Source organism: Phocoena sinus, chromosome 10 (genome assembly GCF_008692025.1).
Source record: "Phocoena sinus isolate mPhoSin1 chromosome 10, mPhoSin1.pri, whole genome shotgun sequence".
Lineage (NCBI taxonomy): Eukaryota > Metazoa > Chordata > Mammalia > Artiodactyla > Phocoenidae > Phocoena > Phocoena sinus.
In genome coordinates, this window is record NC_045772.1 from 100,047,233 (window position 1) to 100,064,254 (window position 17,022).

The 17,022-nt window shown below is 56.7% G+C and overlaps 1 protein-coding gene across 3 annotated transcripts in view; it reads left to right on the plus strand.

Annotated features, from left to right (window-relative positions):
* IQSEC3 (IQ motif and Sec7 domain ArfGEF 3) overlaps positions 1-17,022 on the plus strand; it is a 35,642-nt gene that overhangs the window by 16,323 nt on the left and 2,297 nt on the right. For 2 of the 3 annotated variants that reach the window (XM_032645703.1, XM_032645704.1), the window contains exons 3-11: positions 1,396-1,518; positions 1,954-2,120; positions 6,107-6,246; positions 7,338-7,463; positions 9,288-9,387; positions 9,519-9,680; positions 13,131-13,223; positions 15,598-15,647; positions 15,730-15,809. In XM_032645703.1, the coding sequence (XP_032501594.1) occupies positions 1,396-1,518; positions 1,954-2,120; positions 6,107-6,246; positions 7,338-7,463; positions 9,288-9,387; positions 9,519-9,680; positions 13,131-13,223; positions 15,598-15,647; positions 15,730-15,804 (1,036 nt within the window). In that variant the 3' untranslated portion in view covers positions 15,805-15,809. The remainder of the gene's footprint in view (positions 1-1,395; positions 1,519-1,953; positions 2,121-6,106; positions 6,247-7,337; positions 7,464-9,287; positions 9,388-9,518; positions 9,681-13,130; positions 13,224-15,597; positions 15,648-15,729; positions 15,810-17,022) is intronic. The other variant, XM_032645702.1, reaches the window with a different exon arrangement.

The following is a 17,022-nucleotide window of genomic DNA, read 5'->3' on the forward strand; positions in this document are numbered from 1 at the left end:
CCGGCTCCCGCTCGTGGCCCTCCTGCCGCACCAGTTCGCCCGCTCCGACCTGCATCCTGTCTGGCTCAGTCGTGCTCGATGCGTCCCTCCTGGCCTGGCTGGGCTGGGCTGGGGGACACGCAGCTGTGGGCCCTGTGAGGCTGCCCCGAGTTCACCTTCCCTCACCTGGGGACGGCCCAGGGAAGAGGTGACAGGAGCTGCCCTCTCGCCTGCTGGACCTGCTGTCTGTCTCAGGTGCCGAGACGCAGCCCATTCCTACCCTTGGGCCAAGTCCTTGCCTCCCATCTCCCAGTCCCTGCCCCACCCTCTATGAGGCCGCCAAGCCTGAGAGAAGCCCGGGCTTCACCAAGCTGGGTGTGGCTCCCAGCCTGCAGATGGCCGTCTGCCCTGTCCTGGGGGAAGAGCCCCGGCCCTGCCCTCTCTGGGTGGCCTCGGGACGCCCCTTCCTCCTTGTTCCCCCCAAGAGGAGTGGGGGGAGGCGGGGCCGCCGACCACCAGGGCCCTGACTGCCGCCACGGGGGCTCCTTGCTTTCTCCTAAAAACCGACAGCAGAGCCAGGGTCAAGCGGGGCCCCCCAAGTCTCCCAGGCCGCAGGCAGCCCCAGAGCTGATCACGGAGGAGTTGGGGCCTGCTCAGGGTGGGACAGGTGGGCAGTGGTGTCCAGGGCTGTGACGCTGCTGGCGTCCACCACGGGCTGTGGGAACAGAGAAAGGGCAGGGTGGGGCAGGGTGGGGCAGGACAGAGGGGCGCAGTGCAGCGCGTGGGTGCAGAAGGCGACATGTCCGCTGGGGCCCGCTGCTCACGGCGCTGGAAGCGGTGCACCCCGGGGAGGGGAAGCGTGGATACGCCGGCGGCTGGGAGGGCCTCGGGAGGGAGGGCCAGGAGTCTGCAGACGCTCCGACCTGGGAGGGTACTGGTGTAAGAGGAGGTTCCCAAACGGGGCGGAACCAGGGAGAAAGGCCCCGAGAGGCCTTGGAGAGGACAGAAGAGAAAGCACTGTTCACCGTTTGAACCCCTGACTCTGGGCGCCCTGGGGCTGAGAGGAAAGGACCTGCTTTCGGAGGCAGCAGGCTCAGCCTCCTGGCCCTGGGGCCTCGGACAGCTGGCCGCAGCCCTGGACCCCAGGGTCCAGAGGTGGGAGGGAGGCCCTCAGGCGGTGCCTCGCAGGGCCGTCGGGTGGGAGGAGGTGTGACGAGGGTCCTCACGGGCGGTGGAAGGAGACTCTGGGGGTGTGTAGGGTAAGTCACCCCTTGTTGGTCACAGACACCAAGTCCCCCCTCCCCACCAGGGTGGGGCTTCCAGCCGCGGGTGGGCCACGCCCTCCTCCCAGCTCTGGTGGGTGGAGCGAGGTTCGGGGCCCACGCCCCTCACGACCCCCTCCCCTCCCGGCCTCAGCTGCGTGGTGGACGAGATGGACTTCTCTGCCATGGAGCTGGATGAGGCCCTGCGCAAGTTCCAGGCGCACATCCGCGTGCAGGGCGAGGCCCAGAAGGTGGAACGGCTCATAGAGACCTTCAGGTGGGACCCTTCCCCAGCCCCACTCCGTTCGCACACACCCGGGACTTGGGGGCGGGGAAGCAGAGTGGCTTTAAGCCTGGGGGCCAGGAGTCCCTGGAGGGCCGGGAGGGAAGCAAAGATGCAGGACGGACCCCTCGGGCTCTCCCTGCAGGCACCTCACCGTCCCCATCGACCAGCACATCTTTCCTGAGCGTCTGTGTGAGGCTGGAACGGGGCCGGGAGTGGGGTTCCGGGGGTCTCTGGGTGTGTGACAGCTGCCCCGTCCCCTCGGAGGGGATGGGGACCGGGGTATGGGGCAGACGTCAGTTGGCGGCAGGAGGGGGAGCCTCCCTGGGCTTAAGCCCTCGGAGGACTGGACACGTTCCCAGGTCCCCCCGTCGCTGGAGCTCAGGGAAGGTGTGGGCCCTCAGCACCCTCACGTGTCTCCCCGCATAGCCAGCGCTACTGCATGTGCAACCCCGAGGTGGTGCGGCAGTTCCACAACCCAGACACCGTCTTCATCCTGGCCTTCGCCGTCATCCTCCTCAACACCGACATGTACAGCCCCAACATTAAGCCCGACCGGAAGATGATGCTGGAGGACTTCATCCGAAACCTGCGAGGTAGAGGGGCGGCGGCGGGAGGAGCGGGGACGCTGCTCGGGTTGTTCCGGGAGCCTCAGCCCCGATGCTAGGTGGTCACCCCGGTGGCCAAGGGCACTGCATGCCGCTCTCTGGGCCCGGTCTCGCCGAGCGGCCCTGGGGAAGTTGCTAGCATGCCAGGCATCGGGGGAGTTTCCGGGAGCTGCTGCCACTGTCCTGCGGCAAGCGGCAAGGGCCCCTGGGCGATGCCCCTTGCTCTCTGCGGAACGTCGTCCATTGGGTGACCTCCGGGCCCCAGGCACCACGGCTGCTGTCTGGGTGGTACTGGCCCTTTCCTGCTCCACGACTTAGGAGAGAAGAGCCACGAGCAGGGCCTTGAGATAAGCTTTATGGCGTTTACCAGACAAGTTGTCTCCTAACTGATGTGTGTTGGATTCAGGTTTCCTGGGTTTCATCGCTTCCTCGTTTTTAGTTTACTTCCAGGGAAAAGGTACACTGGAGACAAACTTTTATTTAAGAGTTTGCATGTCTGGATATGTCTTTTTCTATCCTCAGTCTTGATTGAAACTTTGGCTGGGAGCAGAATTCCCGGTTGGAAACACTGAACTCAGAATTTGGGAGGCATTGCTCCGTTGATTTTTAGGTGTCAGTGCTGCCACTGTTACAATCCCTGACCTCTTGCTTACGTTTCTTTCACTCTCCCTGAACATTTTTAGGTTCTTCTGTTTGTCTTTTGTGTTCTGAATTTTCACCATGATGTGTGCCCTGTTATGGTCCTTCTTTCGTCCATTGTGCTGGGTACTACGTTCTTCCTTTTAGTCTAGAAACACATGCCTCTGATTGTGGGAAATTTTTTTTTTTTTTTCATAGAAAGGAAAGATGCTTTATTCAGAAAAGCCGGCAATCTGGGGAGAAGTGGACCTCTGTCCAGAGACCAACTCTGAAGATTCTGCTCAACCATGACAATTTTTAAAGGGAAAAAGGGGAAGCGATCTCAGTTAATCATTAAAGCAGGAGGTCAGATTCTGTCAGACCTGCTGACTTCTCCTGATTTTCCTTGGGACGCTGGGTTGCTCAGGTGGTCTGTCTGCAATTGGATTCTTTGACCCACGTGGTCTGCCTGTGCCCTCGGGGTCCACCTGCAAATTTACTAAGGGGGACCTAGGGGTAGAGAGTTAGTCGTTCTTTAACTGCTTAATCCTTCATTCTTACTCCTTCTAATCCAGGAAAGGGATCAACAGGTTAAGAGCAAGGCATTTTGTACATTTACAGAAAGCAGAAATCAGGGACTAGGTTGAAAGTGGCTTAGTGATCTCATCTTTATGAGGAAGGTCTGAGGAATACAGGGGTGAACAAACAGAAGAGGGGCAGAGGAGCTGCTTACGGTTTCATCATCTACGTAAGTCAAATCATTGAGCTGTATGCCTTAAACTTACACGGTACTGTGTATCAATTGTATAGCAATAAAACTGGAAGAAACAAAATCAGTTGGTACTTTCAGTTATTGGTTAACTCACAGATAGACCTGATAATTTAATAGTCACAAAATATTTAACCTCAAATAGTAATTGCAGATCAAATTATTTGTACAGACTCCTTTGCGTCCCTACTGGTAAGGTGTTAAAAATTCTGTAAAGTGTAAAAGTTCTGCCCCATCTGGCAAGTGCCTAGACATCTTCGCATACGCTTATATTATTTTGGAAAACTGCATACATATACTCCAATATACAATATCTCTAATTAGAATTTATCTTCAGGTGGGAACTCCTCTTAAATACTGTATCTGATCATTTTCCCTCTCCATTTTCCATACTCTCCTCTGGAACTCCTATTATTCAGGTGTTAGAACTCCCAGTTTGAGCCTCTGATCGTTAGAGCTCTCTATCTGCCATCTTTGGCTTCTCCTTTGACTTTCTTGAAGATGTCGCTCGGCTTTATCTTTCAAATCTCCTACTGAGTTTTCGTTTCTGCGATCTTATTTTTCATTTTCAGTAACTCTTTTTTGCTAAGTGTTCCTCTTCTACAGCATTTTGTTCCTGTTTTGTAGATGCAGTGTCTTCTTATTCATCTCTGAAGGTATGATGTTTTTTTCTGATGAAACTTGGTTGTCCATCCAGATTTAACAGTGAGCCACTAAAAGGCTGATTAAAACTCTGAGCACGTATGGGGTTGCTGACTGATGGACATTCTCACAGCAAGATTTAGTTGAGCTGTTTCATTGGGAGACCTGACTGCAGAATCTTTAGATATTTTCTCTTGTGCTGGTTGCTTCTTCAAAAGAGAAATGTCCAGTCTGTTGCCCAGAGGGTATGAGTCTGTCTGCCAGTATTCCGAGATCTTTGTGGGAAATGGGTTGAGAGGGTCTCCTAATATGTAGATATCATCTCCATCCCCCAGTTTTCAGCACAGACTCCCACCCTTGGCTGGGCTTGGGATCCCCCAGCCCAGAGTTCCTGGTTCATCCCTTCCAGAGGATGAAGCCTCCATCAGAAGACTGGGCTGGAGGAAGGGGCGGGGATGTCTAATTGCCTTTTAAACTGATTTTCAACCGACTTTCCTGTTTCGAGCCCAACTTCACCTCCACCTGCAGGGGCTGCACCAACTCCAGAGCGCTTGGTGCTTCTGAGCCTCCTAACCTCTCTGCTGGCTTCTGTGTCTTCTTTCCCAGGTTTGCTGATCCATGTACTCATTCACCCACTTCCAGGTCCCCTGGTGCCACTGCCTCTTCCCCCGTCTCCGCCTTTAAAAAAAAAAAAAATTCCCTTTCCTAGGGCATTCAGAAGGAGCAGAGGGGGTGCAACCTGCCGTCTTTACCTGGGAGCCCCGTGTGCTCAGTCCCTGGCCTGCTCTTTCTTGCCCCCAGCCTGGCTTCTTCCAGGCCCCTGGGTGCCCGACTTTCAGAACCAAACTCAGATGTGGGAGAAACAGAGTCAATACAGAGGGCCGCTCACAGAAGGTGTAATGTCCTCTCGGCACTTAGGAAAACTCCTTGGAGAGCACTTGCCCGAGATGTTTTATTTTATTTTATTTTTATTTATTTTTTTTCTGCGGTATGCGGGCCTCTCACCGCTGTGGCCTCTCCCGTTGCGGAGCACAGGCTCCGGACGCGCAGGCTCAGCGGCCATGGCTCACGGGCCCAGCCGCTCCGCGGCATGTGGGATCTTCCCGGACCGGGGCACGAACCCGCGTCCCCTGCATCGGCTGGCGGACGCTCAACCACTGCGCCACCAGGGAAGCCCAAGATGTTTTATTTTTAATTTTTCCCTCTTAAGAAAAAGGAGTGTATAATCATTAAAGAAAGATTTAGAAAAAGTAGAAAGAAGACTTTTTTTTTAATAGCCTCTGTTTCTACCTTCTGGGGAAAGTTGTTTTCGTGTTGGTATATTTCCTGCTGGTATTTCTTGCTACCAGAGTCTGAAGGTCACTGTGAAGTGGGAGATGGGTGGCGGTCTCCTCACAGCACCGGCACGGGGGCTTCCCCCCTCTCCTTCACTTAATGTCTCACTGCCCACCCACCACCGTCACCCCGTGCTCCCAGCGAGGGGAGAATCTTGTCACCACTCAACGACTAATCGCTGAGCTCCACGCTCCCTACCGGAGGGGAGGGGAGGGCCTGAAGACCGACACAGCGATGCTCAGCGATGCTCCTGGCGGGGCTGGGGTGGAGGTTGTTAAGACGGGAGAACCGGGGGAGCAAAAGCAGGACCACGGAGGCCGTGTTCAGAGATGGGGAAGGAGGCCTGGGAGGGGGGAGCGGAGGCTCTGGCTATGGAACAGCAGGAGGGGGCGCTGGGGGCATGTGCTGGGCCCTAGTGTAGTAGCTCCGGTGCCCGGCGAAGGAGTTCATCCCTACTTTAGCGGGTATGGGGAGCCAGCCACTGAAGGCTTCGGAGCGGGGACAGGACAAAATCAAGGCCATTCTTCGGGAGCGGCAGTCAGGTAGGGGGCGCCCCCTCTCTGGCTCCAGGGCCCTGACACCCCTCCCCTTCCCCGTTCCATGGCCGTAGGTGTGGATGATGGGGCTGACATCCCCAGGGAGCTGGTGGTCGGCATCTACGAAAGGATTCAGCAGAAGGAGCTCAAGTCGAACGAGGACCACGTCACGTATGTCACCAAGGTGGAGAAGTCCATCGTGGGCATGAAGACAGTAAGTGCCCACCACAGAGCAGTACTCACTGCGGGGCATCATCTCCCCTCCCGGGGCCGCAGAGGCCCTGTCTCCATCTCCTTCCCTTTCCTTCTTCCTGGCATCCCCTCCACATCTTTCAGAAATGTGTTCCCCTTCTTCACTCACTTGTAGTTACTGTATCCAGTGCCTCCGTGTGCTGTGCGGGGCACCCTCTTCCTTCCACCTGCCCGATTTCCTCATTGCTCCCTGCGACCGGCTCCTGCGGCAGGAGAGATTGAAGTGAAATACTGAGAAAGACTGCCGGGTGCTCTAGGGTCGAAGCATCTGGATGGCCAGATAGGGAGGTTTGGGGTGGTATGGGTGCTGGGCATCCTGGATGGTCCTACTGAATAGGAGGCAGGAAATGGGCTAACGTGGGCTCTCAAATCCTTGGGGTGGCCCCTGAGTTGTAGCCTGTGTGGCAGTTTGCCGCGTTTTCCAAGTTTGCAATGATTTTTAAGGAAGCATCCTCTGTAGACGTCAGCAGGGGCTCTGTATACCGTAGATATAAAGGTCCTGGCCTCCATCGCCCTAACCCTAACCTCCCCAAATTCTTGGCTCAGGGAGCAGTTTGGGGACCTCGTCTGAGGCTCTGTGCTGGACGCTTCCGCCTAGTCGTGCGGGGCCGGCCTTTTCTGGCTGGAGCCTGCTGTGCTGAGGTCAGAGCCTCTGTCAGGTTTGCGGACGCCCCCGGACGGGGCTGTTTCACACACTGGAGCAGATTCGCGGTGTCCCCGGGACCCCTCCCTCTTGCACACTGGTGCTTGGGTGTACAGCAGAGGAGAGGCACAGCCCGAAGGCCTCGGAGGGACGGAGCGCACAGCCCGAAAGCTCTTTTCGATTTCTTTTCCCTGCCTTTTATCTGCTCACTGCGTCCAGCACTGTGAAGCCCTCTGGCCCAGCCCTGCTCCCTAAGGAGGCTGAGGAAGGGGAGAGAGCACGGGGGAGGAATGAGGGAGGGTCAGGGCCAACCTGGGCCTGCATCTGCTCTTCTGCAAAGTGGGCACTGGGGGCAGGAGGGCTGCGGCCTCGGCGGCTCCCCCGGCTGTGAGCGCTGTGCCCCAACCCAGGTGCTGTCAGAGCCCCATCGCCGCCTGGTCTGCTGCAGCCGGCTCTTCGAGGTGACGGATGTGAACAAGCTGCAGAAGCAGGCCGCACACCAGAGGGAGGTGTTCCTCTTCAATGACCTGCTGGTGGTGAGTGGGGACCCCCAGAGGGCCGGAGGCCCCGAGGGCTCTGAGGGCACCCTGCCCCCCAGGATGCCATGATGCTGCATACCCAGTGGCTGATTTCCCAGTGTGGGTGTGAGGTAGCCCAGGCAGATATGATCCTTCCTACTTTGTTAGTTATGAAGCCGAGGCACAGAGAGGTTCATGGTTCCCGGGTCCTGGTGCGAATGGATTAGATCCCAGAGCCTCTGCATCCCCCTCATTGTGGGGAACCTGGGGCTGGAGGGTACAGGGCTGCACGTCCGTCCCACAGCCTGGGAAGCGCAGGAGGCCTGAGGGGGGCCCACACTGTCCCTGGGCCCAGGGGGGATGCTGGTGTATGTGTGGGCGTGTGTGTGTGTGTGTGTGTGTGTGTGTGTGTGTGTGCGCGCGCACGTTTGTGGGGTGCTCGGCCTTTGCTCTTTGAACACAGGTATCCATACAACAAATATTTAATGAGTACCAACTATGTCCCAGGCAGTGTTCTAAGTGCTGCAAAGCAGAGTGAACAGGGTCTGGCTTCTGTCTTTTCCTCAAACCCCATACCTTCTCCATCCACAAGTCATACTGGCACTACCTCGAAAATTGTCCCAAATCCAACGCTCCCCGCCTGAGGTCCACCTCCGCGGAGTAAGCATCGCCAGCTCCCAGACCTCACCTCCCTCCGCGCCTCTCCTCTGCCGCCCGCCCCCTGCCCCACCAGCTGCCTCCCCAGGCCAACCCCAGGCTCCGTCCGTCTCAGGCCTTAATCTTGTGGCTCCATCGTCTGCTTGCAAAGCTCCCCAGACCTTGCGCGACCCCCTGCCTCTCCTCATGCAGTGCAGATGTCCTCCCCCCACCTCACAGGTGGCCTGCCCAGCCACCGTCTTGTCCTGACCCTACTTCTTCTTCAAAACACCTACCAGTTTCTGCAGTTACCCTATGTATCCGTTTCTTCCCGTTGCTTTTTGGCTTACTATGCGATGATGGATTGATCCATTGATTGATTTATGGACCCTGAGGGTCCTCCTCCCCGGAGGGAGGCACCCTGAGGCTGGGCTCCCCCGTCCTCTCCTGTGTCCCAGAGCCCAGCTCAGAAGGTGCCGAAGAAACATTTGTACACCAAGCAACTGCTACCTCAGCTTGCGTTTCAGGAGACAAGGGAGGTAGAAAATAATTAAGAAGACAAACAAGATGATATCAAACTGGGGGAAGGTGCCGTGAAGACAACAAAGCAGGGTGATAGGTTGGAGTAGCTGGTGTTAAGGTGGATTTTTTTTTTCTCTTATTTTGTTTTTGTTTGTTGTAAAGGCTGGTCAGGGAAGGAATCTCTAAGGAGGCGGCATTTGAGTTAAGATCTAAGTAATGAGAGTAACCCAACCATGCAAGAAGCTGCAGGGCGAGTTGTGGAAGGAAATAGCAGGTGCAAAGGCCCCGTGGTAGGACTGGGCCTGCCCCGTTCAAGCTACAGGAAGCGCAGCATGGACTGAACATAAAGCCAGAGTAAGGCAGGGACCAGACTAGGTGGGGCTTACAAACCAGGGCGTGAAGTGTGGACTGGCCTCTAAGTGCTGTGGGAATGGCCACTGGAGCATTTTGTGCAGTGAAGACTGTATTTTGATACTGTGTCTGTACGTATGTATGTGTGTGTACACGTGTGTATATGTGTGTGAATGTATCCTAAGTGCGTAAGTGGGCATGTGTGTGCATGTCTCTTTTTGGGTGTTTACTTGTGTTCACAAGAGCCCTGGGTGTTCACTCATCCAGGTGTGTAAGGCACGTTTATACACACGCACACCTGTCAGTGCACGGCTGTTCCCCTGTCTTGGACAGATTCTCAAACTCTGCCCCAAGAAGAAGAGCTCCTCCACGTACACCTTCTGCAAGTCCGTGGGCCTCCTGGGCATGCAGTTCCACCTCTTTGAGAACGAGTGTAAGTCTCGGTCACCCGTGGATGTGGCAGAGGGCGGGGGGTGCAGGGGAGGGGGAGGGGCAGGCGCTCCAGAGGCCCCCTCCTCACCTGCGGCTGCTCACGGCCTGTGGGGCCTGGGGTCTGGTTTCCAGATTACTCTCACGGCATCACACTGGTGACCCCGCTCTCGGGCTCCGAGAAGAAGCAGGTGCTGCACTTCTGCGCCCTGGGCTTGGACGAGATGCGGAAGTTTGTGGAGGACCTGAAGGAGTCCATCGCGGAAGTGACGGAGCTGGAGCAGATCCGGATAGAGTGTAAGGACGCGGTGACCCCAGAGCCTCCGTGCGGCCGGGCTCTGGTCAGCGGGAGCAGGGTCGCTTGCAGACAGACACTCCCTGCACCCCTGCGGAGGGTGTGTGGGCGCGCCAGGCCCCTCCTGCCCTCCAGAGCCCTCCCTGCCTCAGCCCCATGGCACCATCATGGCTGATGGATGCCTCACAGTTAAGGCGAGGTACCTGAGGGTGTACACATGCGTGTGCACATGTAGCCAGGCCGTGGGGCGGCATGTGGGCCCCTCGGAACGGAGAACTCTGCTGGGTTTGACCAGGACCAGCGAGCGAGCCGGCCCTAAAGGCAGGCTTGCAAACCGAGGAGGTCCGGGCCTGGAGCACTTCTTCCCACCCAACCTCCCTGGCAGCCTCCTCCCCTGACGCAGTCCAGATTCACACGTCACACCCGGTTGTTTCATGGTTTTCATCTCTTCTAACCTAGAATAGCCCCCCACTTAATTTTTTCATAACGTCATCTCCTTGAAGAGTCCAGTCTGGCTTTCTGACTGTCCCTCGTCTTGGAGTTGTCTTTCTGGCCTCCAAGGAGTGCCTCTGTTCCCGATTGCTCCCGTTCAGGTATTGTAGACAATCTCTGCGCCTCTTCATCTGTCCCGGTGGTTTACTGGTCACCTCTTGGTTCAAGAAAAGAGCAGTGACGCCCTGTGGTCTCTGCCCACCTGCAAGCTTTCCTGGTGAAGTATTGCAGTGGCTTCAAAGAGGCTTTAAAGGAAAATTAAGTAAGAATGGATTCAGAAACTAAAACAAAATAAAAACAGACTCCAGGTCTGCCTTACATGGCCACTTAGTTGAAAAGTATTTCTAAATTGGCATAAAGCCCTTGGGCAGGAGGAAAGGCGGTGGGAGTTTCTGAGCACGGGCCGATGCGCCAGGGCGGTGCTAGTTCATCAGCATCTTTGGAGCACCTACTGTGTGCCAGGTGGTTTGTTTAGGTGTTCACGGGGAGGCTGCAAGGCAGGTGTTGGCCCCCACTTCACGGATGGGACTCAGAGCAGTTAAGGGGGATGCGTCTAAGGTGCATATTAGAAGCGGAGGATCTGGCCGTTGCAGTGAAGTCTGATTCTAAGGTTCATGTACTTTCCACCCTGAAAATGAGAGGGCAGCTTCTGTTTATAATTTCCTAAGGAAACAACGAAATCAGGTTAAAACAAAAACTCACCAGGGACTTCCCTGGTGGCGCAGTGGTTGAGAATCCGCCTGTCAATGCAGGGGACACGGGTTCAAGCCCTGGTCTGTGAAGATCCCACGTGCCGTGGAGCAACTAAGCCCGTGCACCACAACTACTGAGCCTGCGCTCTAGAGCCCGCGAGCCACAACTACTGAAGCCCGCGCGCCTAGAGCCCGTGCTCTGCAACAAGAGAAGCCACCACAACGAGAAGCCCGTGCACTGCAACGAAGAGCAGCCCCTGTTCGCCGCAACTAGAGGAAGCCTGTGCGCAGCAACGAAGACCCAACACAGCCAAAAATAAATAAATTAAATTAAAAAAAACCCACCTCACCAGACCAGACTGTGAAACTAACTCAGTATCACCTGGTACAGGGAGGGTGTAAATTCCCCTTCTGCTCTCCATCGGCGACGTGAGTTCAGGGGTGTGACAGACAGACTCTTTTCAATGCCACCTTTGCTGTTGATCTAGAACATTCTCAGAGACACACCCTCTTGTCAGTATGTCCTAGATGGGTCCGCACAGCCGCGGAGCACAGAGCCCACGGGTGGGCACCAGCATGGCTGCCAGAAGTCCCTTTCCCCATCAGCCTGGGAGCAGCACGTCCTGCCCCTCCAAGTACTAAGGAGGAGATGTCGCCAAGATCCGTGTGCTGAGGGCAGGAGAGCAGGGACCAGGCTCATGTCTGGAGAGAAAGGGAAGAAAGCTGAGGAAAGAGGAAGGGCTGCTCAGAGAGGCAGGGAAAAAGGAAGTAGAAAACAGGAAAAAGTAGCCACAGCTCCCGTTTCTCGAGCACCTACTACTACGTGCCCACACTGGGCTGAATGCCGAGCCTATTGTATGAACTGTTGCTACATCTTCCCAGGAGGTGAGAATTATTATCTTCATGTTGCAAATAAGGAAACTGAGTCTAACAGAACTTAAGGAAGTTGTCCAAATTCATGCAGTCATTGACAGGACAAGACTGGCACCCAGGTTCCTCGAATGCCTTGCTTGTAATTACAGCGTTAACTTCTCCAAAGCCAAGACGGCCCCTCTGGGGAGAGAGAGCCACTCTCACTTCAGTAAAAATATTGAGTATTGCTTGATGGTGTGACTCGGGCAATCGGCACAAATGGTTCTGGTTTGGGGTTTGCAGGCCGGTGCCCCCAGATTACAGACGACTAGACAGGCAGAAAATGGGACCCAAGAGAGTAGCTTTAATACAAGGAACTCGAGTGATGTCTCCTGGAAAAGAGGAACGGAGGAGAGATTTAATAACGGCTGTCAAATCTCCAAGGAGGGTAACTGGCCGTTCTCCAGCACCACCGAGAAAAGACAGAAGGAACAGGTTTACAGTCTAGAGAGAGGAATTAAAGCCGAGTAGCCAGACAGACCTCTGCCGGAGCCCCGGGCGGCTGGGACCTCGTCGTCGGGGGAGCTCAGCCAGCTGGCTGGACGGCACCAGCGGTGCTGAGGCTGCTATACCACGTGAGCCTTTGATGTCATCACAGGAGCTGATGTTTACTGAGCCCTTGCAACATCCAGGCCTGGTTCTAAGTGCCTTAATGTCTTTCCTCCTGTGATCCTCTTTTTTTTTTTTAAATAAATTTATTTATCTTTTATTTTTGGCTGTGTTGGGTCTTTGTTGCTGCGCACGGGCTTTCTCTAGCTGCGGCAAGCGGGGGCTACTCTTCGTTGCAGCACACGAGCTTCTCATTGTGGAGTACGGGCTCTCAGCATGCAGGCTTCCGTAGTTGCAGCATACGGGCTCAGTAGTTGTGGCGCACGGGCTCTAGAGCGCAGGCTTCAGTAGTTGCAGCATATGGGCTCAGCTGCTCTGCGGCATGTGGGATCTTCCCGGACCAGGGCTCGAACCCGTGTCACCTGCATCGGCAGGCGGATTCTTAACCACTGCGCCACCAGGGAAGTCCCCTCCTGTGACGCTCTTAATGACACTCTGAAGTGGACACTGCAGTCCCCTTAAGGGAGGCACAGAGAGGACAAGTAACCTGCCTGAAGCCACACAGCCAGGCAGCATCAGAGCCAGGATGCAGACCCAGGCTGTTGCCTCCCTCTTATCAACCTCTTGCACCTCCTCTCTGGCTGCCAGAACAGGTGCTGCCAGCCCCGGCATTGAGGCTGACGTGGAGTGGGTGCCGTATGTTTGGGAGCCCCTCGTCCTCCTCCTGCCCTTGTCTCATTTCTCCTCTCCCCTCTGTGTGCTAGAGGTCGGGGTTTCTCTCCATTCACGAGCCTCTCCGTTCCCCAGGGGAGCTGGAGAAGCAGCAAGGAACGAAGACTCTCTCCTTCAAGGCCGGGGGAGCCCAGCTGGAGCCACAGTCGAAGCAGGGATCGCCCACAGGTGAGTTCCAGACCTGCGGCACTGGCCCACGTGGAGGCCACTCAGCGACCCTGGCCTTGGGGTCCTGGGGATTCGGGTGAGGGAAAGGCTCGTTTCCGTGGCCTCATCTGCTGGGTCTTTAGCAGTGAGACTGAGGGGGAAGGTGAGAGAGAAACGTGTCCACTTAGAAAGGTCACTGTTCCCCCTGGAGGCATCAGGCTCAGGGTCCCAGTGCCCGCCTGTTCCCTCCGCACACCGGGGGTTAGGGCTGTGGGAAAGGGAAGCCACGTGAGGAAAAAGTGCCGTGTCTGTGGCTGGGAGCAGGTGAGAAGGCAGGCGGCCAGAAGGGTCTGGAAATCTTGATCTGCCCCATCAAGACCTTCCCCTAATGAGCCAACATCCCTCTCTAATCCCAGGCCCGAGTCAGCACCCCGAAACCCAGATGGACCCTCAAACCCAATTTCTCAAATGATTTCTTTAAGTTGAATTTTCACTCCAGAGAAGTCAAGCCAGCTTCAGATTTTGTATCACCTTTGGCCACATTCTCTAGACCCACTCCCACTGCCCCCTCCTACCTTCCCCCCTCCCCCCAACCTGCAGGGAGACAGGAAGAGTTGTCTCCACCCCCACCCCCCCCACCCCTGCTCCATCTGCCCCAAACAGAAAAGAATTAGGAGAGGTGGCATGAGAATTAAATCCCATCCCAGCAAACCCCAGCGAACCATCCAGAACTGTTCACTAATTAATTCAGTCCTTTATTCCTACATTTAATGAACACTTACTGAGTGCCTGCTGTGTGCCTTGTGCTAAGCCCTGGAAAGCCAGGGTCCCAGCAAGACGTCAGCTTGTGCTGAGACACTCCAGTGGGCTCCATGCTGGTTCCAAACCCCCGGTTACGGCCGTGGCACCGAGATGCTGTATCAGCATCACAGGACTGGTCACACCAGCTGGGAGAGGAGATCTGTTTTCCAAGCAAGACTCGGGGCTCTTTTAGCTCATGGAGACCCTCACTGTGGTGTCTCCTCGGTGTATGGGTCTGACCTGCCACCATGTGTTCATAGTTCTCCACCTGCCCTGGTTTTCAGCTGGCCCTTCATTTCTTTCTTTCCTTTCTTTCTTTTTTCTTTCTTCCTTCCTTTCTTTCTTTTTCTTTCTTCCTTCCTTCCTTTATAAATTTATATTATTTATTGATTTTTGGCTGTGTTGGGTCTTTGTTGCTGTGCGCGGGCTTTCTCTAGTTGCAGCGAGCGGGGGATACTCTTTGCTGCGGTGCGCGGGCTTCTCATTGCGGTGGCTTCTCTTGTTGCAGAGCATGGGCTCTAGGTGCGCAGGCTTCAGTAGTTGTGGCACATGGGCTTAGTTGCTCCGTGGCACGTGGGATCTTCCTGGACCAGGGCTTGAACCCGTGTCCCCTGCATTGGCAGGCGGATTCTTAACCGCTGCGCCACCAAGGAAGTCCTGGCCCTTTATTTCTACAAGGTCAGAGTACACGCTTGTTTTCACAGCTGTGTAATAGAGTCAAACCTCAGCTGTGATTGATTCCCGGACACCCTGCCCCACTCCACTCTGCAGCCCAGCCCGCCTCTTTGGGAAGCTGCAGCCCCTGGCCAGGCCCTGATGTGTATCTCCGGGGCCTTGTCCATCAGTTCCCTCCCCAGCTTCCTCTTGTGCTACAGAAAGCAGAGGGATGTGCACAGCAAGGGAACTAGCATCCTCCCCAGGTGTGTGAGAAATCAGAGGGGCCCCGGCCGAGGGCTCTGGGGTGCCTGCTGGGGGTAGGGGTGGGAGTCAGGGGTGACTGAGCCAGAAAAAATCATCAAGCTGTCCTCGGGTGTCTGCAGGGTCCCTGGTGCTGTGCCAGGCCCATCAGGAAGCCCTGGTAGCAGTCAGAGCCATTATCAGCTATTTGTGCCAGGCCCTGCCCTGTGGCTCGCGCAGCTGAATCCTCACCGCTCAGCTAAGGAGCAGGAACAGGGAAGGAACATGGCCCCTCCCTCTCGGAGCCTGTGCCACAGACACAGAGGAGCCCCCTTTTGCTCTGGGAACCAAGAACCAAGGCCTCCTCACAACCAACCTGCACAGTCCGTATGGGGCGCTCTGACTGTGGGTAAAGGAGACTCCACAATACCCAGCAAGGAAAAACGTCAGAGACCTTCTAGTCCATGAGGGCCCAGAGAGGTGTAGCATCTTGCCCAAGGTCACACAGCTAGTATGTGGCAGAGCTGGGCTCAGACGCCCAGTCCACTGCCCCCGGAGTGGTGGGGGTCCTGGAGTCTCCGGCCGCCGCACTGAATTGCAGGGAGGCTTGGTTGGGGGCTGTGGGGGTGGCGGAGACAGGGCTTTGTGGGGGACAGGGCCAGGTGGAGAGTGAGCCCTGTGCTCTTTGCATTCAAAGCCAAAAGGGGAGCGGCGCCGGCAGAGAAGGCGGTGGAGAGCACAGCGGAGGTGAGTGGAGGCCTGGTTGCCCAGGTGAGTGAGTCTGTGCCCCCTGCCCTCCTCTCACTGTCTCTGTTGTTTCTCTTCTCAGGTTTTAATCAATGCCTCCCCAGCCCGACTCACCATTTTACCAATTTCAAGAGATACAATTAAAAGTTACTGCTAGCATGGGTAATACCACTCTTCCAGCACCTAATCAAGCCACAGTGCCCCCTCCCATTCCCCAGCCCGCCCTCCCCGCCGAGCCCCCCAGGCCGAGCTCCCACACTAATGCGTGCAGATAAAGCCCCCAATGCCCCCATCGCATCCCTCCCGCAGTCCCCCGAATCCGCCGCCCCGCACACTGCCGTGGTCCTGATGCTCCCGTATCAGAGACCAAGGTTCCCTCCTCCACATCTTGCCAGCCTCTGTAGCAGGGAGCCTGGCCCCTTCGAGAATCACCCCTTAGGTCTGTTGCCCGAGTGAGCACGGTGGGGCAGACCCTGCCCTCCTGGATGCCTCTGGGCAGAGTGGAGGCGGCTGGGAGGGTACAGTTTCCGCCCAGGACAGCTGGTCCATCTGGAAAGCTGGCCACGGGGTGGGATGTGCAGGGGGAGGTGAGGCGGGGCGGGGGTGGGGTTGTCTTAGGGCTTCTCCTGGAGCCGGGCGGGCGGCTGCTGCATCTGAAGACTGTCCACGTTGGAGGGAGGGGACTGGAGAAGTAGCGGCGGCAGCGGGTGCCCACCAGGCCCCCGGCGGCCACCTGGGACGGGCATGCAGTTGCCCCGCGGGCCTGCTGGGCCCCAGCCCTCCCCACTGGCTCCCCTCGGACCCTGGTGAGCCCCTCACTCCTTTCTGCCAGGCCTCCAGGGACCCTCACTGCTCACACAGACCCTCACTCCAAGCTGGAGGAGCCCCAACTTCGGGCTCTGAGGGAGGAGCCCTGCCCCCAGCCTAAGCTTGGGGAAGCCCCAGGACACCCCAGAAAACCGCAGCTTCTCCTCTCCCTCCCCCGCCCCCCCCCCACACCTGTGTCTGGAGGAGGCACCTTCACACGAAGGAGCTTCCTGCCCCAGCAGCTGACAAGCCCCCAGGGTGGGTATTCCATCCCCTGCCCCTCCTCTGGCCATCATGCCGCAGCTGCCCGTTCTCCAGCCTTGCAGATAAACACACGAAGTTACCAGCCCTTCCCTTCGGTTTGTTCTACCAGCCCTGCCTGTGGCTTAGCACCGCCTGCCCAGGGAGGGCCGCGATCTGGGGACCATTATCCCCTCCTCCCCGGCCCAGAGGGCCACGTGGCTATCTGCAAGGCTGCCACCCCGGCTAGTCCCAGGGCTCTGACAGCCTCTGCTCCCCTGCACAGAGGCGGCCTCACTGCCGGCCTCTCGGCTGGACCCTGAGCTCC